The 20,615-nt window shown below is 41.5% G+C and overlaps 1 protein-coding gene across 3 annotated transcripts in view; it reads right to left on the reverse strand.

Annotated features, from left to right (window-relative positions):
* The window catches only part of glcci1a (glucocorticoid induced 1a), a 208,646-nt gene that overhangs the window by 44,904 nt on the left and 143,127 nt on the right, over positions 1–20,615 (reverse strand). For 2 of the 3 annotated variants that reach the window (XM_048562362.2, XM_048562355.2), the window contains exon 5: positions 15,620–15,772. The exons of the other annotated variant lie outside the window; for it this stretch is intronic. In XM_048562362.2, coding sequence (XP_048418319.2) covers positions 15,620–15,772 — 153 coding nt within the window. The remainder of the gene's footprint in view (positions 1–15,619; positions 15,773–20,615) is intronic. 3 annotated transcript variants of the gene reach the window in all.

Consider the following 20,615-nt stretch of genomic DNA (forward strand, 5'->3'; position numbering starts at 1 on the left):
AATTAGAAGAATGCTAAGGAACCAGCCAAATAGAACGTGACTGGACATCTTACAGGAACACTAGCATAAAGAAGCTACTATGGGATTTGGCTATGCAAAGATGGCAAGATTCACTGAAGATCTATTCAGTTGAAAGGGTTTACAGACAAAGATTTAAATTTAGATTTAGTGGAGCATCATCAGCGTGAGCGCTAACCCCATCTGTCCAGTGATGGGTTAGCACATGTTTCTGGAACGTCAGAGGAGTTGAAACCAATTGATACCTCCCAATTTCCTGTGGCAATGAAAGCAACCATGGGTTTAACTTCTCCCCTCAGGCTCATTTCAGGGATTGCCTGGACACACATTAGGAACTCACTCAATCACTATCAAACACTAAACATGTTGTTTACCACAAAACAGCACAATACATGGGGTATCACATTCAATACAGTGTGAAGCTAAAGAAATACAGCAGGTCAGGCAGAGGGTATCACCCTTAAGCCAGTCAGGCTAAGCAGGTAATGGTTGATCAGGGCATCACTGGATTTCCTCAGGTTTGGGAGTGCAGTTGAATGCATTCATGTGGTCTTAAAGGTTCCCATACGTAGGTAAACAGTAAGAGGATCAAGACAATGTTCAAACAAAAACCAAAAGAATTGCGGATGTTGTCAATCAGGAACAAAAACATAAGTTGTTGGAAAAAGCTCAGCAGATCTGGCAGCACCTGGGCTATGATTAAGCGTCACTGAACCCAAAACATTAACTGATTTTTTCTTCACAGATGCTGCCAGGTCTGAGCTTTTTCAGCAACTTCTGACAATGTTCAAACAATCGGAAAACACCACAAAAAGAATTTCAGGTGTGTGCTAGATTCCCAGGAAGGTGCCAAGAAGAATACAATAGGAGACAATCCCAGATTCCTCAGTTGTGCAGGCCACCCTTGGTGGATGAATTCTGGGTCACAAGGGCTATTCACTGAAGGCATGACAACTTACACCTGCCGAGAAGCCCAACACAAAGACACATTAAACCTACAACAGGTCGCATGTGACTACCACAGGGACTATCAAAATGGTAACTGAGCTTCTGAAAATGTGGTTCCAACACTTAAGTAGATCGGAGTAAACTCTGCAATATGCCTGATTAGGTCTCTCCCATTTCATGGTAGAAATAATTCAGTCCTCTCTTTGAAATAAAGCAAATTCTGGAAGTGTCAACGAAAGTGATGGAAAAACTCAGGTTGTGGAATCATAAAATCATGCAATACAGAAGAGGAGTACAAAAGAGGCCCTTCAGCCCATCGCTAAAAATTTGCCAATACCTACACTTACCCCACAGCCTGGAATGCTATTGCACTAAGTGCTGATACAAGTACTTTTGGAAGATTGAGGTTTCCTGCCTCAACAACGCTCCCAAGCTGCGCATTCCAGATCCCCAACACACTCTGGGTGAAAAAGGTTTTTCCTCAAATTCCATATAAACCTCCTGCCCCTCTCAGAGTTATACAACATGGAAACAGACCCTTCAGTTCAACCAGTCTATGTTGACCATAATCCCAAACTGAACTAATCCCACCTGCTTGCACATGACCCATATCCCTCCAAACTTTTCTAATTCATGTACTTATCCAAATGTCTTATAAAATGGTGTAACTGTACTCACATTTTTTGGAAGTTTGTTCCACACATGGACCACTTGAAAAAAATTGCCCTCATCTTTTTTGAATGTTTCTCCTCTCACCTTAAAAAATATGACTCCCTAGTCTTGAAATCCCCTACCCTTGGGAAAAAGACACTTGCCATTCACCTTATCAACACCCATTATTTTATAATCCTCTAAGGTCACTTCTTGACATCCTACCCTCCAGTGATAGACATCCCAACCTATTCGGCCTCTCTTATAACCCCAAGCCTCCATTCCCAGCAACATTCTGGTAAATCTCTCTGGCTTAAAATATCCTTCCAATACTAGGAAAATCAGAACTAGACAGTGCTTCAGAAGAGACCTCACCAACATCCTGTACAACCAACATGTTCAGCATGGAGAACAAAGTTAACGTTTCAGGTCAATGGTTTTTTTTTTAAAAACAGAAAAATTTCACAGATGCTGTTGAAGCAACTGAGTATTTCCAATATTTTCTACTTTATTCCTCTGTTCTTGGCAGTTTTTCATGAAATGCCCCAGTTATTACATTCAGGAGCTACATTCAACATTGCTGTCATTCCTTGCAGATTTTACCTTGTCTCTCATTCCAAAGACTATCTGGAAATGACCAACTTCTGCAGAAATGAGCAAACAAGCCTTTAAAGTATAATTTCAAGAACTTGAACATCAACGATTTAATACTACGGTATTAAACAAGCAAATGTCACTCAGTGAGACTCCAAGCACCTGAGGCAGCATTTATACAAATACTTAAGGCACACCTATAACTTCTCCTGCAACTACAGATAAACCAGTGCCACTGTGCTTATCAGAACGTGACACTTTAAATGTCCACCATCACACCATTGGGAGGATCACTACAATTAGTTATTCAGCTTCATCAGCTTAGGGATGGCACTGTGGCTCAGTGGTTTGCACTGCCGCCTTACAGCACCAGGGGTCTAGGTTTAATTCCACCCTCAGGCAACTGTCTGTGTGGATCTTGCACATTTTCCCCATGTTTGCCTGGGTTTCCTCCCACAGTCCAATAACGTGCAGATTAGGTGGATTGGCCATGCTAAATTGCCCTTAAAGTTCAGGGACGTGTAGCTTAGAGGGTTACAGGAGGGATGGGTCTGTTGCCACACTGTAGCGATTCTATGATCAATGCAGCAAATACTACAGACTGATTGTGGGTTTCTTGAATTAGATAACGCTGTATCTCATTGTGGACACTGGTCTCTGGACAAAGCTGATGCATGCATTGGCTACCTTGCTTCACACCTGATGGACACCATTTACAATATATAGGGCTGTGAGCTTACAATTGTATTTTATTCATCCAGAGGATGTGGGCATCACTGTCTGGGCCAGCTTTTATTGCCCAACCCTGGTTGCCATTGAGAAGCTGGTAGCAAGATGCTACCTTTAACTGCTGCAGCTCATGTGCTGTACATACGCCCACTATGCTGTTAGGAAAGAAGTTCAAGAATTTTGATCCAACGCCATTGAAGGAACAGTGAGATATTTCCAAGTTAGGATGGGGAGTGACTTGAAGGAGAACTTGCAGGTGGTGTTGTTGTCCTCATGCACCTGCTGTTCTTGTCCTTCTAGATGGAATTTGTCTCATCTGAAAAATACTGTCCAAGGATATTTGGTGAATTTCTGCAGTGCATCTTGTAAATAGTACATACTGCTGCTACTGAACATTGGGGGTGAAGTGAGTGGATATTTGTAGATGTGGTGCCAAGTGGTCTGCTTTATCTTGGATGGCGTCAAGCTTCTTGTGTTTTGATGGATCTTCACTCATCCACCAAAGAGGGGTACTCCATCACACTTCTGACTTGTGCCTTAAAGATGATTGACAGGCTTTGAGGATTCAGGAGATTAGTTACTCACCACAGGATTTCTAGCCTCTGACCTGCAGCTGTTCCCACAGTATATATATGACTAAGCCAGTTCTGTTTCTGGTCAACAATAACCTCCAGGATGTTGATAGTGATGCTACCACGTATCAAGGGGTAATGGCTAGATTCATTTTTACTGCAGATAGTCATTGCCTGGCACTCGAGTGGAACAAATGTTACTTGCCACTTGTCAACCCAAGCATGGATAATATTCACGTCTAGCTGCATGGACTGTTTCCATATCTGAGGAATTGCAAATAGTTCTGAACATGGTGCAGGCCATTGTAAACATCTCCCACTCTGACCTTATGACAGATGGAAGTCATTGCTGAAGCAGCGGAAAATGGCTATACCTCAGACACTAGCCTGCAAAGATGTTCTGGAACTGAGATGACTGACCTGCAATAATCACAGCCATCATCCTATGTGCCAGGTATGACTCTAAGCAGTGGAAAGATTTCCCCCCATTCCCATTAGCTTAAGTTTTGCTGGGGCACATTGACGTCAAGGGTAGTCTTTCTTACCTCACCTCTATAACTCTGCTTGGATCAAGGTTATACTGAGGTCAGTAGCTGAGTTACCCTGGCAGAATCCAAAGTGGGCAGAGAGCAGGCAAAGTCTGAGCAAATGCTGTTTGATAGCATTGTTGGTGACACCTTCCATCACTTTACTGATGAAGAGTAAACTGATGGGGCAATAATTGCCTGGATCAGATTTGTTTTGCTTTGTGTATACAGGACATACCTGGCCAATTTTCCACGTTGTTGAGTAGATTGCAGTGTTGTAGCTGTACTAGAACAGCTTGTCTAGGAGTGCAACCAGTTCCGGAGCATGTCTTCAAAATTATTGCTAGAGTGTCATCAGGGCCTTTGCTGTATCCATTGCCTTCAGCCATTTCTTGATATCATGTGGAGTGAATCGAATTGGTCGAAGACTGGCATTTGTGATGGTAGAGGAAATTGACAACTTTTATCCAGCCCATACACTGTCTGAAGCTTGTTGTCAATTCTTCAGCCTCATACTTTGCACTGAAATAAAAACAAAGTTTCTGGAAAAGTTCAGCAAGTCTGGCGGCATCGGAGGAGGAGAAAACAGAGTTAACGTTTCGGATCCGGTGACCCTTCCTCAGAACTTCCTCTGGGGAAGGGTTACCAGACCAGAACCTCCACAGTTCTTTTGGTTTTTATTTTCCATTGAAATGTTGGCTTCCTTGATAATTGCAAATGGGGATATTTGAGCCTCCACTTCCTCCATTCAGTTGTTTAAAAACCCAACAATCATGACCGGATGTGGCAGGATAATAGAGCGTAGATCTGATCTGTTGGTTGTGGAATCACTTAGCTCTGTCTATCACAAGGTACTTATGCTGTTTGACAAACATTCTGCTTTGTTGCTTCACAAAAGTTGACAGTTTTTATATATGGCTGGTGCTGCTCCCAGCATGTTCTCCTGCACTCTCCATCGTTTCAGGGCTGATACCCAACTTTACAGTGATTGTAGATTGGGGGGTATGCCAAGACATGAGGTTGCAGATTGTATGGATACAGTTCTTCTGCTGATAGCCCACAGTGCCTCAGCGATCATGAATCTTGCTCTTCTAGATTTGTTTGAAGTCTATCCCATTTAGCATGGTGTTAGTGCCATACAACAGATGGAGGTTATTCTCAGTATGAAGACCGAACTTCACCACCACAGGGACTGAGTCCATGGTCACTCTTACCACTCTGTGTGAACAGATGCATTTTTGGCAGGCAGGTTTAGGAGGATGAGTTCAGGTAAGTTTTTTCCCTCTTGTTGGTTCCCTTGCCAGCTGCAGCAGACCCCAGTCTAACCACAATATCCTTTAGTACTCGACTTGAATTATGAATGCCCCTCACTCTATCAGACTGCATCGGATCAGAATGATTTCCAGTATTGCAGTCAGATTTGCACAGCCTGAAGCATGGTCTATGTGAGGCTTGCTGACCTCCAGCTCCTGCTCAGTGGGAACAGCACCTCGAAGTGCACTTAGTGCTTACATAAACACCTCCAGGGATATGCCTTTGAACCATGGAGCCACTGGTCCTAACTCCAGTCAATTCTCTATCCCTGCCCGGTTGACAACCATACTCAATGCCCACAATGTGCACTGCCTAGATCAAGGCAGCAGACTAGCCTTTAAATCTCGTACTGCCCTGCCAGCTGTACTCCTGTCTGCCAGTCATAATGTCTGTCTCTCAGCTGCCAAGCGTTAATTGGCTAGATGGAATGATTGCTGTGGAAACTCCTCCACTACTTGAGCAGCCAGACAACTTGCAAATTACCCTATTGGTGCTTCCAGTCATCAGACATGAAAGATCTCTTTTGTGTTTAACTTTTCACCCAGTAACCTGCTTAGCTGCTTTACAATGAAAGAATTTGATTGCCGATTTAACCTAAATAGGTATTTTTTCTCCTTTGGTTTGCAAGATAGATGAGAACATCTCTGGATGCACATCTCCCAGATTTGACTTACGTGTCTTGGAAAACTTTAAAAAAACTTGGAAGCCTGGACAAACAAGACTTACAACATTGTTGCTTTGGCAAATCCAACTTATTCCTGTAGTTCTAAGGTTTGAGATGTCATTCCATATTTTGAGGAAAACAGGCACAGAAAAGGAAGATAACAGCTAGAAGCACATTATTTGACAAAGACATAGCAATGGTATCATCTATCCACATCATTTGGTTGCCCAGAGGGTTCAACTAGAGGTCTTGTGGTGCAGTGGTAGTTCCCTACCTCTGGGCCAGCAGCCTCGGGTTCAACTACCTGCTCCAGAGGTGTGTCTTAATATCTCTGAACAAGTTAATTAGAAAATAAAATATCACACGGAAGGCAAAATTGACAGAATTTAATGGATATTAAATCAACAGGAGACCAGATATACCTGATGGACAGTTACAAAAGAAAGCTCGCTTACCAAATCAAGATTGGACAAATGATAACAAACAAATCCACTTGAATGGAAGAACACCAGCACAATGAAACCACCCCTTTAAAATGCATTGATGGCAACTTCCTCTTAGAACCACAGAAAGAGGTCATTCAGCCCATTATGCCTGCACTGGCTGAATAAAACAGCCACCCACTCTCATTCCAGCTTCCACCACGTGGACTGTGCTGTTCTAGGTATAGATCCAGATTCCTTTTAAATGACTGCCTCAAGACCAAACTGGCCAGCAAATGCTAACCACCTCCTTCTGGGTGAAAACATTTTCCTCACGTTCATGTCAATTGTTCCATGAATTGCTTAAATTTCTGCCCCTGATAACTGTCCTCTTTTCCCTACCCACTCTATCCAAGCCCATTGTTATTTTGTACACCACAATCAAGTCACCCTTCAACCCAGTCTGTGCCAAGAAAAACAATGATAACCTGTTCAACTTCTCTTCACTGCTGCAATTGTTAAGCCCTGGCAACATTTTAGTACATCACCTCTGTACTTTTATGACAGCAATTAGGTACCTCCGAAACTGTAGCCAAAACTGTGCACGGAACTCCAGCTATGGCCTAACCACTGTCTTATATAGTTTTAGTGTTACACCTCTTCTTCTGCATTCATTGCCTTGCCCTCTGAAGGGAAACATGCCACATACCTTGCTTACCACCTTATCCACCTGCCCTGCCACATTCAAGGGCCTATGGACATGCACTCCAAAGTCTCTCACTTCCTTTATGTCTTACCACCCTTGTTTTTCATTCAAAACCACAGATACAAATGTACTAATTAGGATCAATAGAAGATCCTCTGGTTCCTCGAGTCTGCTGCTAATGTTATTATCTTGAATGTTTTGACAAGATCAGTGCTCATTCTTCTAAACTCCAATGGATACAAGATGATCACTCTAATCCCAGGAAACAGTGAGTGAAACTTCTCTGAACAGCTTCAAATGTGATCTAAACTAAGGAGATTGAAAATGTACTCATTACTCTAGATGTAGTCTTATCACCAATGCCCAATATAAGTGTAGCAAAACATCCCTGCATTAATATTCTACTCCCTTGCAATAAATATTCCACTTGTCGTCTTTATCACATTCTGTGCTGCATACTAACATGTGATTCATGTTCCAGGATTCCTAAATCCTATGGTACCACAATTCTGAAATGGAACAGGGGGCTACTTTTCTTCCTGTTACAGTGGACAAGTTCACATTTACCACCATTATATCTGCCAAACATCTGTCCATTCATGTAAACCTATCTACAGCTCTTTGCAGACTCCTTATGTCCTTACACTAATTTGGTAACCGCTCATTCAGTCCCATCATTCAAGGCATTAAAGGTAGGAGGCACCAGGACGGATTCCTGGGGTATTCAATAGATCTTCCTAACCTAATAAGGACCAATTTATCCCTCTCTGACCCCAGTGAGCTAACCAATCCTGTAACCAATATTAGCCTCTCTATTATGAGCTCTGATTTGGGAACTACTTTTGAGAACGAGTGATTTAATATAGGCTGTGTTTTGTTTCTACGTAACAGTTTGTCAAAACTCCCAACAAGCGTTTATTGGAAAACGGTACTGGCAGCTTGAAATATTTAACAACATTCAAATCTCTTATGTTATAGCCCTCCAAATATGTTCCTGCTTTTTAACATCAGATCATGGTGTAATAGCTTTTCATACCAACCTAAAAAAGTTACTGGTGCCAGTTCAACGAACGCTTTACCAATCCCATTGTACATTCACTTGTACTAAAAGCAAAGCCTGCCTGATCTCCTGTCCACCAATTTCTAATTCACGCAAAACAAAACAGTTTTTGAATCTCTGCATAAACATTAACATGCGCGTACAAACATTCATCCTTGACAACAGTGGAAGTGCCTTACTTAGACCACCACACATATGCCATTAAACAATACGCACTGATCTCTTCTGCTGTTTTGATGTGAACTCTTTTCCCCATCCTCCACCATCAGATGAGGCACATGCAAATGTAATATTTCCAGATCAAAAGTGGTTCTAGTGACTTTTAGTGTCATATCTAACAACCTTTATATAAAAGGGCTTACTTGAGTACATTTAACTGCATATTCCTTCACATGGTCCTGGTCATCCTTTTAAAATTATGCTGTGATTGTCTGTTCGATAGAATGATTACTCTTCTACAATTATATTTCAGTAAGCAATGATCTGTGCAACCAATGACTAACCAAAATAAACAAGCCTAATTCATTTAAAGAATGTGTTCTCATAAAAGCTACAAATCTCCGCAACTGACTGGCATTGTGACAGACAGACAGACAGACAGACAGACAGACAGACAGACAGACAGACAGACAGACAGACAGACAGACAATCAGGAGATCTGATAATATGTTAATCTTGCAACAAACAATGCATAGCAACAGCTAAAACAAAAACTCCCTTAAATGGAAACAACAGACAATTTCAAGGAAACTCCAATCGGCCAAGTAAAATAGATCTCCTTTAATTTCAAACACCTATACGGCTTCTTAGATTTTAAACAGCTACATTGGATCTTTAATTCAGAACTCAGGTTATTGTCCTTTTTAAAAAAAGGGTTACAACCATAAATCTGACATTTCACGTACATGAAGTATACAATGTGCAGAATCATATTCAATTGTTATTTAAAGCTAGCAGAGTAAGCACACATCTGAAATGGATGGCGCCCTGCAATCTCATATGCAATGTCATTTATGTGGAGTAGCATTTCAATGTGTGCTGTAGTTAAACAGAATGTGTCCCATTTAGTTCTAGTGCTACATCTGAGAAAACATATTCCTATGTCTATAATATTTCTTTAAAAAGATCCTTTTCATTAAAGATGTGACTTTCAATTAATTTATGAAATCGTATTTTTGACAACTGTCACCTGATGTTTATACAAAACAGCCAAGTAAGTGTTAACAAGTTTAACTGTAACATTGACCGATTTAGAGACATTGAAAATGTTTCAGTTGGCCTCCAGTTTTCTGATGTAACAAGGCACTTCAAATGCCTTTGGGCAGGCATTCAGCAGCACGCTAGAATGTCAGTGCTCTATGGAAGCCTACAGGCTCACCCTCCAGGCTGACCATAGGTTGAGATAAAGGTTGACTGTAGAGTAATTCACCGTTTCCCATAATAGTAGCTGCTGGTTTTGCCTGCTTTTACAATTAAGTTTTGAAATTTGGTGTGCGCGCGCGTGCTTCCATGCCAAAGATGAACATCCACCAATGATTTACTGGTCTTCTCAAACTGGAAGGCTACTAACTAAGACAGAGAACACCACCATCGCCCTTAACTGAAATGGGAATTTATTGCGAGGGCAAGCCAATCAACATTGATTATTTATTCCGAGAAGAGGTTTGAAACCTGGAAATAATTCCACCCTCAAATCAAACACAGTTCCAGATCTCCCTGTGCGGGCAAGTCACCTCACAGCTTGGAACACAGCAAAATCCATCTATAAAAGAGATAACAAAGCGTGGGGCTGGACAAACACAGCAGGCCAAGCAGCATCAGGAGCACAAAAGCTGACGTTTCGGGCCTAGACCCTTCATCAGAAAAGGGGGATGGGGAGAGGTTCTGAAACAAATAGGGAGAGAGGGAGAGGGGATCGAAGGTGTATAGAGAAGATAGGTGAAGAGGAGACAGGCAAGTTAAAGGGGCGGGGATGGAGCCTGTAGAGGTGAGTATAGGTGGGGAGGTAGGGAGGGGACAGGTCAAGGGGGCGGGATGAGGTTAGTAGGTAGGAAATGGAGGTGCGGCTTGAGGCGGGGGGGGGGAAATAGGTGAGAGGGAGAACAGGTTAGGGAGTCGGGGATGGGCTGGTTTTGGGATGCAGTGGGGTAGGGGTGGTGGGGGGGTGGGGAAGAGAAGCAGATTTTGAAGCTTGTGAAATCCACATTGATACCATTGGACTGCAAGGTTCCCAAGCAGAATATGAGTTGCTGTTCCTGCAACCTTTGGGTGGCATCGCTGTGGCACTGCAGGAGACCCAGGATGGACATGTCGTCTAAGGAATGGGAGGGGGAGTTGAAATGGTTTGCAACTGGGAGGTGCAGTTGTTTGTTGCAAACCAAACATAGGTGTTCTGCAAAGCGGTCCCCAAGCCTCTGTTTGGTTTCCCCAATGTAGAGGAAGCCACAACGGGTACAGTAGATGCAGTATACCACATTGGCAGATGTGCAGGTGAACATCTGCTTGATGTGGAAAGTCAGTTTGGGGCCTGGGATGTGGGGGAGGGAGGTGGTGTGGGGCTAAATGTAGCACTTCCTACGGTTGCAAGGGAAAGTGCCAGGTGTGGTGGAGTTGGAGGGGAGTGTGGAGCAGACAAGGAAATCCTGGAGATAGTGGTCTCTCCGGAAGGCAGGCAAGGTGGGGATGGAAAAATGTCTTCGGTGGTGGGTTCGGATTGTAGATGGCAGAAAATGTCAGATGATGATGCGTTTAATCTGGAGGTTGGTGGGGTGGTGTGAGGACGAGGGAGATTCTCTTTTGGCGGTTATTGCGGGGACAGGGTGAGAGTGAGGGGGATGAGTTGCGGGAAATGCAGGAGGCATGGTCGAGGGCGTTCTCGACCACTGTGTGGGGGGTGCGCAGGGTGTAGTTGTGGTCTTTGAAGAATGAGGGAATCTGGGATGTACGGGAGTGGAATGCCTCATCCTGGGAGCAAATGCGGAGGAGACAAAGGAATTGGGAATAGGGGATGGCATTTTTGCAGGAAGGTGGGTAGGTGGTGTACTCTGGGTAGCTGTGGGAGTCAGTGGACTTGAAATGGATATCGGTTTCTCGGTGGCTACCTGAGATGGAGGCAGAGGTCCAGGAAGGGGAAGGATGTGGAAGGTGTTGAAGTGAATGAACTGTTCGAGCTCCTCTTGGGGGCATGAGGCGGCGCCAATTCGGTCATCAATGTAACGGAAGAAGAGGTGGGGTTTAGGGCCAGTGTAGGTACGGAAGAGGGACTGTTCCACATAACCTACAAAGAGGCAGGTTTAGCTTGGGCCCATGTGGCACCCCCCTTTGTCTGTAGGAAGTGGGAGGAATCAAAAGAGAAGTGGTTGAGGGTAAGGAAGAGTTCGGCTAGGCGGATAGGGTGTCAGTAGAGGGGGACTGGTCAGGTCTGTGGGACAGGAAGAAGCAGAGGGCCTTTAGGCCATCTGCACAGGGAATGCAGGTGTATACGGACTGGACGTTCATGGTGAAAATGAGGTGTTGGGGGCCAGTGAATTGGAAGTTCTGGAGGTGGTGGAGGGCATGGGTAGGTAGGGAGTTCCTGGACCAAGGGGGGAAAAAAAATGGAGTGCAGATAGGTGGAGATGAGTTCGGTGGGGCAGGAGCAGGAGGAGACAATAGGTGGACCAGGGCAGGCGGGTTTGTGGATTTTGGGAAGGAGATAGAAGCGGCCAGTGCGGGGTTGGGGAACGATGAGGTTGGAGGCTGTGGGTGGGAGGTCACCTGAGGTGATGAGGTTGTGGACGGTTTGGGAGATGATGGTTTGGTGTTCAGGGATGCGGTCATGATTATCTATAAAGCTGTTTTTTTTAATAAATTGGATCAACTGGCAGTAGAAATATTCTTGTACAAAGATCAGTCTTGGAAGAGTTTTCATCTCAAGATTATTAACAACAATTCAAGATAAAAAGTATTTTAGACCAGTACTTGCTTTGGTTAAATTAGACATATTCCAAATGACCTATTTCACCAGGGATCTGTTTTTGCTTGGAGGCCGATTGCACAGCAGGAAACAAAACCCATGTTACTCTCTTGGTAGAGATAAATTATTTTGTAAGCAGAATTTCCTTAGAACAAAGACAGCAAACAACATGAGTCAGTCTCAAGAATCAGCCACCAAAATTTACTATATTTGTGACATTACCAACTCCTAAGATTAGTGTGTACAGGCACTTTTGGAAGCGGTACTTCAGGTTGCTTCAGGAAATAGAAGGAATAGACATTCAGCACTTTGAGCCTGCTCCACAAATTTCTACTTTCACAACTCCTCACTTGGGCAAGAAAACAGCTTTGCTTGGATTTTCCTTTGCAGCTTTACTGATGCAAAAATTATTTGGACATAAGTGAAACAGAATGACTTCCTTCAAATCTAGGCACGGAAAATTTTCCTCTCATCATTCCCACTGTCACTGAAGCAGGCCATGTAACTGAATGCAGAGGTGTGGTCTTTTCCAACAATTCCTTCAATTTTCACTTGATTTTTTCCATTACTGTAACTCATTCAAATGTAAGAATTAAAAGTGGATGTAGGCCCTTCAAGCATGTTTTACCTTTCAATAACATCATGGCTCATCTGTTGGTGCTCTTGAAATAACTCCAGAGAGGCTGGTATCCAGTAACCAAGTTATCCTTTATTTACACCTGGAGAGTCCTTGACACTGATCCAGCTCCTTCAGAGCCAACTTGGAGTGAACAGAATGTCTGACACTCCTGTTCCTTTTGTCAGGCAGGGCTCCCTGAATAGGCCAGATTAACAGACCCAATCAGGGAACTTGTTCCACATGGTCCATCCAGCTGATCTCGTTACAATCACTACAGTTCCGATTTTCACATTCCAATCTATCTCCGATAACATACGATTTTGTTGCTTAACAGCAATGTACCTCCATCTTGCGTTTTCCTGGGAAGTGGCTTCCTGGAATTTGCTTGATCTTCTGTTTTTCCAAGTAGACTACATGAAGCAACACGGATAAGAGCTAGCAGAGTTTGACAATATTTATAGGCAACACCCAAACAATTGATTGTCTGTACGCACTCTAGAATGACAAAGGGTGTTCCAACATAGGTTTTTTTCAGCAGAGTAAAAGGATGCTGTGGTGTGCTCCTACCAACGTACTCAATGGATTTTGTTTTTCAACTCTAGCTGTGCACAAGCAACTTCCCTCCACAGTGCTTGGAGTTTCTCTTGGAACAAAATCATTTCAGTTGTTTGCTCCATTGAATCTTGAGAATCTTGGGGCTCTGATGCTACTTTTCCTCTTTTGCCCTTTTCAACTTCATCTGCTGGTAAACTCAGAATTATATAATTTTCTACATACTGGCCTTAAAGCAACAACATCCTTTTAATTGCTACAGACAACCCAGCAGTTGGCAATCAGGAGTGGGACATTTATCTTAGACCAGTTGTACATATAAAATTAGGATGTTTCTCTCACAAAAAATAGCATTGGTTAGTGGCAGGGGATGGAGTCATAAGGGAATACAGATCGTTTCCATCAAACCTTTGCAATCTCTCAATTACTAGAACAAAAAGTCATTACACAAGCTGTTCATTCTGGCCTATACCTTCAGGAAGATTCCACTCAGTAGTGGTGCAAGTTTCTTTCTCAGGATCATAATCTCAAACAGGCACATATTTTGACACTTAAAAGTCAGAAAAATTACATTGGACACTTTATGGCCAAGTAAAATTACACTCACTAAATCAAGAGTACTGACATATCTCCAAATGAACAGAATCCGTCCTCCAGGATGTTATTAATGCCATCTTATTTGTGAAGTTGGCACAGCACAAGCAAACACATGAAGATGACCTATATCTTTGCAATTGTTTTGATGTTATCAACAGGTACTCTCATTCTTATGCAAAATTCATCCCAACCATATGGCCTTATTAAAAATACAATGATGATTTTACTTTCCCTTAGTGCATTTATTAATTTATTATGGGATTTGTTATTACCATTAGGTAGATCCTGAGCTCAAGTGCCATTTTTATTTGTTCATGGGGTGCAAGTGTCAGTGTTAGGTCATCCCTAATTTGATCTGGAAAAGGTGGTGACAAGCTGTCTATTGAAGCACTGCAATCTGCTTTGGTGTAGATATAGTCCAGTGTTGCTTGGCAGGGCATTCCAGGATTCTGACTCAACCAAACTAAAGCTAGAGGGTCACAGCTCTAGGTGTGGGATGATGTGGGTTTTGGAGTGGAACTTGCAGCTGGTGTTGTCTCAATGCAACAGCTGCCCTTGTCCTTCAAGGTAGTAGAATTTGCATGTAAAAATTTTGCTTAGGTATACCAGAAAAGAAAATGTTTGCATTTCTATAAAAATCATGGGACTAAAAAGAAAAAAAGTATAAAGGGCAACGATATATAAATCAAATTTATTAAAAAAAGGCCAAATACAGGGCAAAACAAAAGACAATTAAAAATCTCCTATACACTCTTCTCCACTTGAAATCGGTATTTTCAATTTTTACCAGAGGCCCTGTTCGCTGATGGTACGTGACTGCACTAATTTCCAAGTACATCTTTTTTCTAAGTATTAATAGAAGATTGAAAGCTAGCATGGAAAAATCCACCAACTAAGACACCCAAGGTACGTGCAAAGGGATGCATTCCACATGGATGGTAAATCATTCATTAATTTGCTTACCTAGTAGTCTTCATGGGGTAAAGATCATGTCGTGGTCACCCAAATAGATTAAATAAATGGTCACAGTCATGCGATCAGTACAATAACAAGCATCTTAAAAACGTTCACACTAATTAAAAAACAAAAAGGGAGTGATATAATTACATTAATGATGTCACCACTGAGATTTAATTCTCCCATTAAGGTTCTAACAAGATCCAGATCTCTGCTGAAAAACAGAACCTCACAAGTGACTGAGTTCATCTGTGCCAAAGATTATCATAATACTCCACCACCTGAGTGTAAGAACTCATGCTTTAAAATTATTGCCACTACTTAATCATCAACATTTCTAAAGAGAAATGAAGATACTGCCAAGTTAATAAGTGCATTCTTTCAAAATCTATATCAAAATGGAATTAATCATTAAAATAGTTTGCAAAATGATTTGGCTGTTGGGTCTTTCAAGCTCATAATAAAGCTGGAAAAAGAAAGTGTGAAGAATATAGCAATTTGGTTAACAAAATATAACACGAGACTTGCGAAAATGGGTCTGAAAAAGGCATCCTATTGCAAAACAAGCTAATCCTCCCTTCTTCAAAAGTTTCCATGTGCATTTCTAATAATGTGCTTTATTCCTAGCATTTGCACATTTTGCTTCTCTGTTTAGAATCATGGCTTTGTTCATGTGTTGTCATTTACTTCTGCTTTGCAAATACATTTGCAATGAAGGCTAAGCTTGCACTTACCCTTGACAATTCTTCCCTTTCACCACTGTCTTTAATAAACATTCGCTCTATTTCTTGATTTATGCCTTCAACACTGTTCCGCACCCGTGAAATTGCAGATTTTGAAAGGGTAATGTTTAATGCAGGGCCTGCGATAAGTCTTGTAGCAGAGGCCTATCACGATGAAAAACAATTTGAAAAATATTTAACAATACTAGAATCAACATTCACAAAAATAATGGTACATTCCTGCAAGCTTTAAGATAAAAAGCTAGTATGTGCAAATCACAAAAAACTAATAAAACAAAGTGTTTCGAATAAAGTTTGAAATGTAAACATCTTTCTTCAATGTTCACTCCTTTTTTACTTCATTCTACTTGCAATAAAGGGCAACATTCCATTATTTTTCCCAAATTATTTATTGTGGCTGAACGCTGATTTTTGAGATTCTTGAACATGTATATCCAAATATTCTTGTACTACGGTATTCTGTAGTAACTCTTAAAATAACATTCAGCAGTTATACTTTTCCTTCTGAAATTGACAACCTCACATTTTCTCATTGTGCCCCACCTGCCAAATTCAACAAACTGATCATCTGTGCCAACCAGTCACCACCAAAATCACGAGCTCTTGTCTTACATAATCTTTTGTGTGTCATTTTACTGAATGCTTTTGGAAATTCAACACATACCACATCTACTGGTTCCGCTATCTGCCCTGCTCATTAGGTCCGCATTTCCCTTCAGTAAATTATATTGACTTTGATCATAGCTTTCTTACAAAAATTGCTCTGCTCTTATCTGTCTCCCTTCTTTTTTGTATGCAGTGTGACATTCACAGTTTTCCCACTCAGTAAGATGTTTGCAGAAACTAGGAATTGTCGGAAGAATATTTTTGATCCATCCATTATCTCTGCAGCCACTTTCTTTGAGACTCCAGGATGCAGGCCATTACATCCAGGAAATTTGAGAGCATTTAGGCCCATTCCTATGAACTGTATACTCCCTGATTAATATGATTGCTTTAAGTTCCTCTCTTCTCCCCTCTATTTTCTACTATTCTTGGAATGGTTCCTGTGTCTGTCTCTTTGAAGACATAGAAAATACTTGTTCAAAGGCTGCCAAATTTTTTTCTATCACATCAGTACATTGGAAACTATTTCTGAAGCAAGGAGGGCGCGAGGTGGGAATTACAAGATCAGGAAACTTGGAATTTGGATTTTTTCCAAAAGTCCTACCAAATGTTAAGTTAGGATTTGATCTGTCTGCATTTCCTAGTGACAGCTCACGGCTGGCTGATGTGGGTGCAGTCAGGAATTGAAAGCGGCTCCTGGGTGAGAAGGGTTAAGATGATTAGACTTCAAACTTAGGAGGATTCGAGCCCGAGAAGATGATTGGAATTTTATCCATTCTTGGAATGTGGTGTCCCTGGCTAAGCCAACATATAATATCCATCCCTCATTTCCCTGTAGAAGATGTTGGTTAGCTGCCTTCTTGAACTGCTGCAGTCCTTCTGATGTGGGACATCCACAGTGCCTTTAGAGAGGGAGTTACAGAATTTTGACCCATTGACAGCGAAAAATTAAACTATAGTTACAAGTCATGAACGGTCTGTGGATTGGGGGGGAAAGAAAAGGAGGAAGAAAAGTCTGAAGCCTTGTACTACACAGTTGGTGGTCTGCGACACCCCCACCCCTACACTGCATCGGTAACCAAAAGTGTGCAGTTTGGAGTTGGAAGTTGTATATTTAACATTAACTTTCTTGAAGGTTGAATATTTTGACTATTCCGATATAAGAGCAGCTAAGATATTCTGGCAAAGTTGCCAGGAGCTGTGAGTGATCAAGCATGCAATAATGACATGGATGCAGGTTTTTCTCAAAATCATGCTTGGTAATAAACTCCAAATTTAGTGTACATCAAAGAATCTGTAACATTAACAACATGGGCTGCAGGCATTTTTTACTAAATAAGACCCTAGATTTACATTGGAGAGTAAATGGTAAATTGCATTATCTATGGTAGAAACACAAATCATAGTGGAGAAAGTGTGCCCTAGAGCTTAGTAAAAACTGAAAATTCTGGAGAAACTCAGAAGGTCTGGTAACATCTTTGGAGAAAGAAACTGTTCCAAAGAGGAGATTTGGTCTTGAAACATTAGTGTTGTTTTTCTCTCTCCACTGATACTGCTGGATCTGCTGAGTTTCTCCAGCATTCTCCATCTTTATTCAGATTTCCAGCATCAACAGTGGTTTAATTTTAATTTCAGTGCACCAAGGTCTAACTCCGAATGAGGTTTACACAGAATTTTTCATTTTGATAAACTTGTTACTGTGGAGAGATTTAATGTTTTGAATCAATCATGATTGTTTTGAAAAAATAAAAAACATTAAATGCGCTTGTCTCTCTCCACAGATGCTATAGGACATACTGGGTATATCCACCACTTCCTTCTTGCAATACTATAAAGCTCCAATATAGCTAAGCAAAGCTAGCATCTATATGGCTGGTCCATGTGAACGCAGCACACTGTGAACCAAAAATTAAATACAAACAGTATGTTGAAGAAACAAATGGAAAATGTGATCAAACACTTGGACTGCTTCAGCATTTTTCCAGTACATGCAAACAGTCACACTCATCACATTTTAAATGTAATGTTAAAAATGATAATTTAATTGCTACACCTTTTTCTTTTGACATCTGTGGATCAAACTGAGGAAGAGTTATTTGCAGTAAATAAGATCACTCTGCAAGGAGAGCTTATACTTTGCCTTGCACTTCCACCTTCCAAGCCTTGAAAAGCTTTTAAAAACACTTCCTCAAAAACACTTCTTCAAATATGCTTTTGCTCTCATTTGCTAAAATGTTGTCTTTATGTATATTACAAACGTTCCCACCTAATCTCATGTTTGTGGGGGCGGGGGGGCAGATTTTGAAGCTTGTGAAATCCAAAAATTATTATTATTGGGCTGCAGGGTTCCCAAGTGGAATGAGAGTCGCGGGGAAACCAAGCGGACCACTTTGCAGAATATCTAGGCTCGGTTTGCACTGAACAACTGCACCTCCCAGGTACAAACCATGTCAACTCCCCCTCCCATTCCTCAGACATGTCCATGCTGGGCCTCCTGCAGTGCCACAACGATGCCACCCAAAGGTTGCAGGAACAGCAACTCGTATTCTGCTTGGGAATCCTGCCACCCCATGGTATCAATGTGGGCTTGACAAGCTTCAAAATCTCCCCTCTCCCCACTGCATCCCAAAACCGGCCCAGCTCATCCCCGCCTTCCTAACCTGTCCTTCCTCCCACCTCAAGCACCACCCCATCTCCTATCTACTAACCTCATCCCGCCCCCTTGACCCAATGATGCTGCTACTATATCTGGTTAATTTTTCTTGAACTTTCATGTCATCTTCTCTCAGCCTGAAACAGGAAGTGTGACAGAAGACCCTGCACTCCACAGCCCACTAAATTTTTGTGGGCAACAATTTTTTAAGCTGAAGCCAAGCACTATTTCTTCACTGCTAACAAGATAATCTTTTAGGCTGATGAATTCTCACTTAACCTTTCAATGGTTGTGGTATCTTTCCTTCACTGTGATGCAGAATTGTGTGCAATGTATTAGTTAGTTGTTTTCATCCCATTAATGTTAAGGCTCATGTCAAGTAAATTGCCTTCATTTTTCTACATCTTTGGGTTCCAAAACAAAAAGCAAACCACACTATCACAGAGCTTGTGGCAGAAGGGGAGATTATTTGCCCATTGTTAAGTTTTCCTATAAGCAAGTATGCATCTGTTTAGATGCTGACAGCTGGTCAGCAAGTGAGTCTTCACCCTCTGACAGAAGACGACTTCCTATTTACTGAAGCATGGAATGCTGCAACACGAGGATTGGGAGGGCTAGCTGAGGCATGTCAATGCCATCCGCTATCAAACAAACTTTTCAGAATCCTTTTCTACAAATTGCAGGGCATTGTTCATTTCCTTTGCACTTCATTTTGCAATCTGGACATTTAATGTTGATTCAGCTGATAGTAACCGAGCAATACTATCCGGCTCATTAAAAAAATGACAGAATGAAAGAGATTCAGCATTATATATATTTCAAAGTCACAGATTTCCTTAAATATGCATATGCAATGTATAGCTGGAACATTAGCCACAAAGAACCACAATAATTAGAAAGTCAATTTTTAGATAGCTCTCATCCTTCAAAACGTGCTTGATATTTTTTCACCTCTGAAACATGTAGATTTACTTGCTGTGGTGCAGCAATGGAAATGTAAACCGTGGAATGCAACTCATCAGGCTTAATTTCTGTTGAACAAGCACATAAACAAAAGCTCAAGGATTTTGATCCATCATCGTTAAAGGTCATGCATAGATTTCAAAGATTTTTCATGGAAGGTTTTACCCATGGTTGTTCAGTTCTCCCCAATGAATTTAATAAGGTAGAAGCAGCGTATTGAAAATGGGACACAGCCTCATGAAAGCAATGATCCCACAATGATAGTGTATGAAATTTGGTAGAAGAAAACACTGACTGTACCAAGGCCATCAATCTTGGATACGAAGGGACCATTATCATAATTAGGAATTTGACAAATTTGGGCTTTTAAAAATAGAGTTGAGGTCAGGGGCAGGTTAATCAATATCTTTTAAGATCTTTAATAAAATAGATAGAAAAGGAAAGAACAAAAAAAAATTAAACAGTGGCGGGGCATGTTTTGAATATGTTTTGAAGTAGTTTATTCCTGTAAGTAGGGAAATCTAACAGACATTTTATGGATAGCAAGGTCCCATTAACAGTGAAGAGATAATGATCACAATCTGATTTAGTGGTGGTCAGTTGAGGAATAAATATCGTCTAGGATACCAGGAGACGAGGCTTGAAACATTGCAACATTGGTCTGCACTAGAGTACCAGCCTAGACTATATATTCTGGAATCAATGTTCCTATCAGTCACCAAGTTTCTAACAAGAGGGCTCAGATTTACTGATTGTAAACACAAG

This window comes from Stegostoma tigrinum, chromosome 2 (genome assembly GCF_030684315.1).
Source record: "Stegostoma tigrinum isolate sSteTig4 chromosome 2, sSteTig4.hap1, whole genome shotgun sequence".
In the NCBI taxonomy this organism is placed as follows: domain Eukaryota; kingdom Metazoa; phylum Chordata; class Chondrichthyes; order Orectolobiformes; family Stegostomatidae; genus Stegostoma; species Stegostoma tigrinum.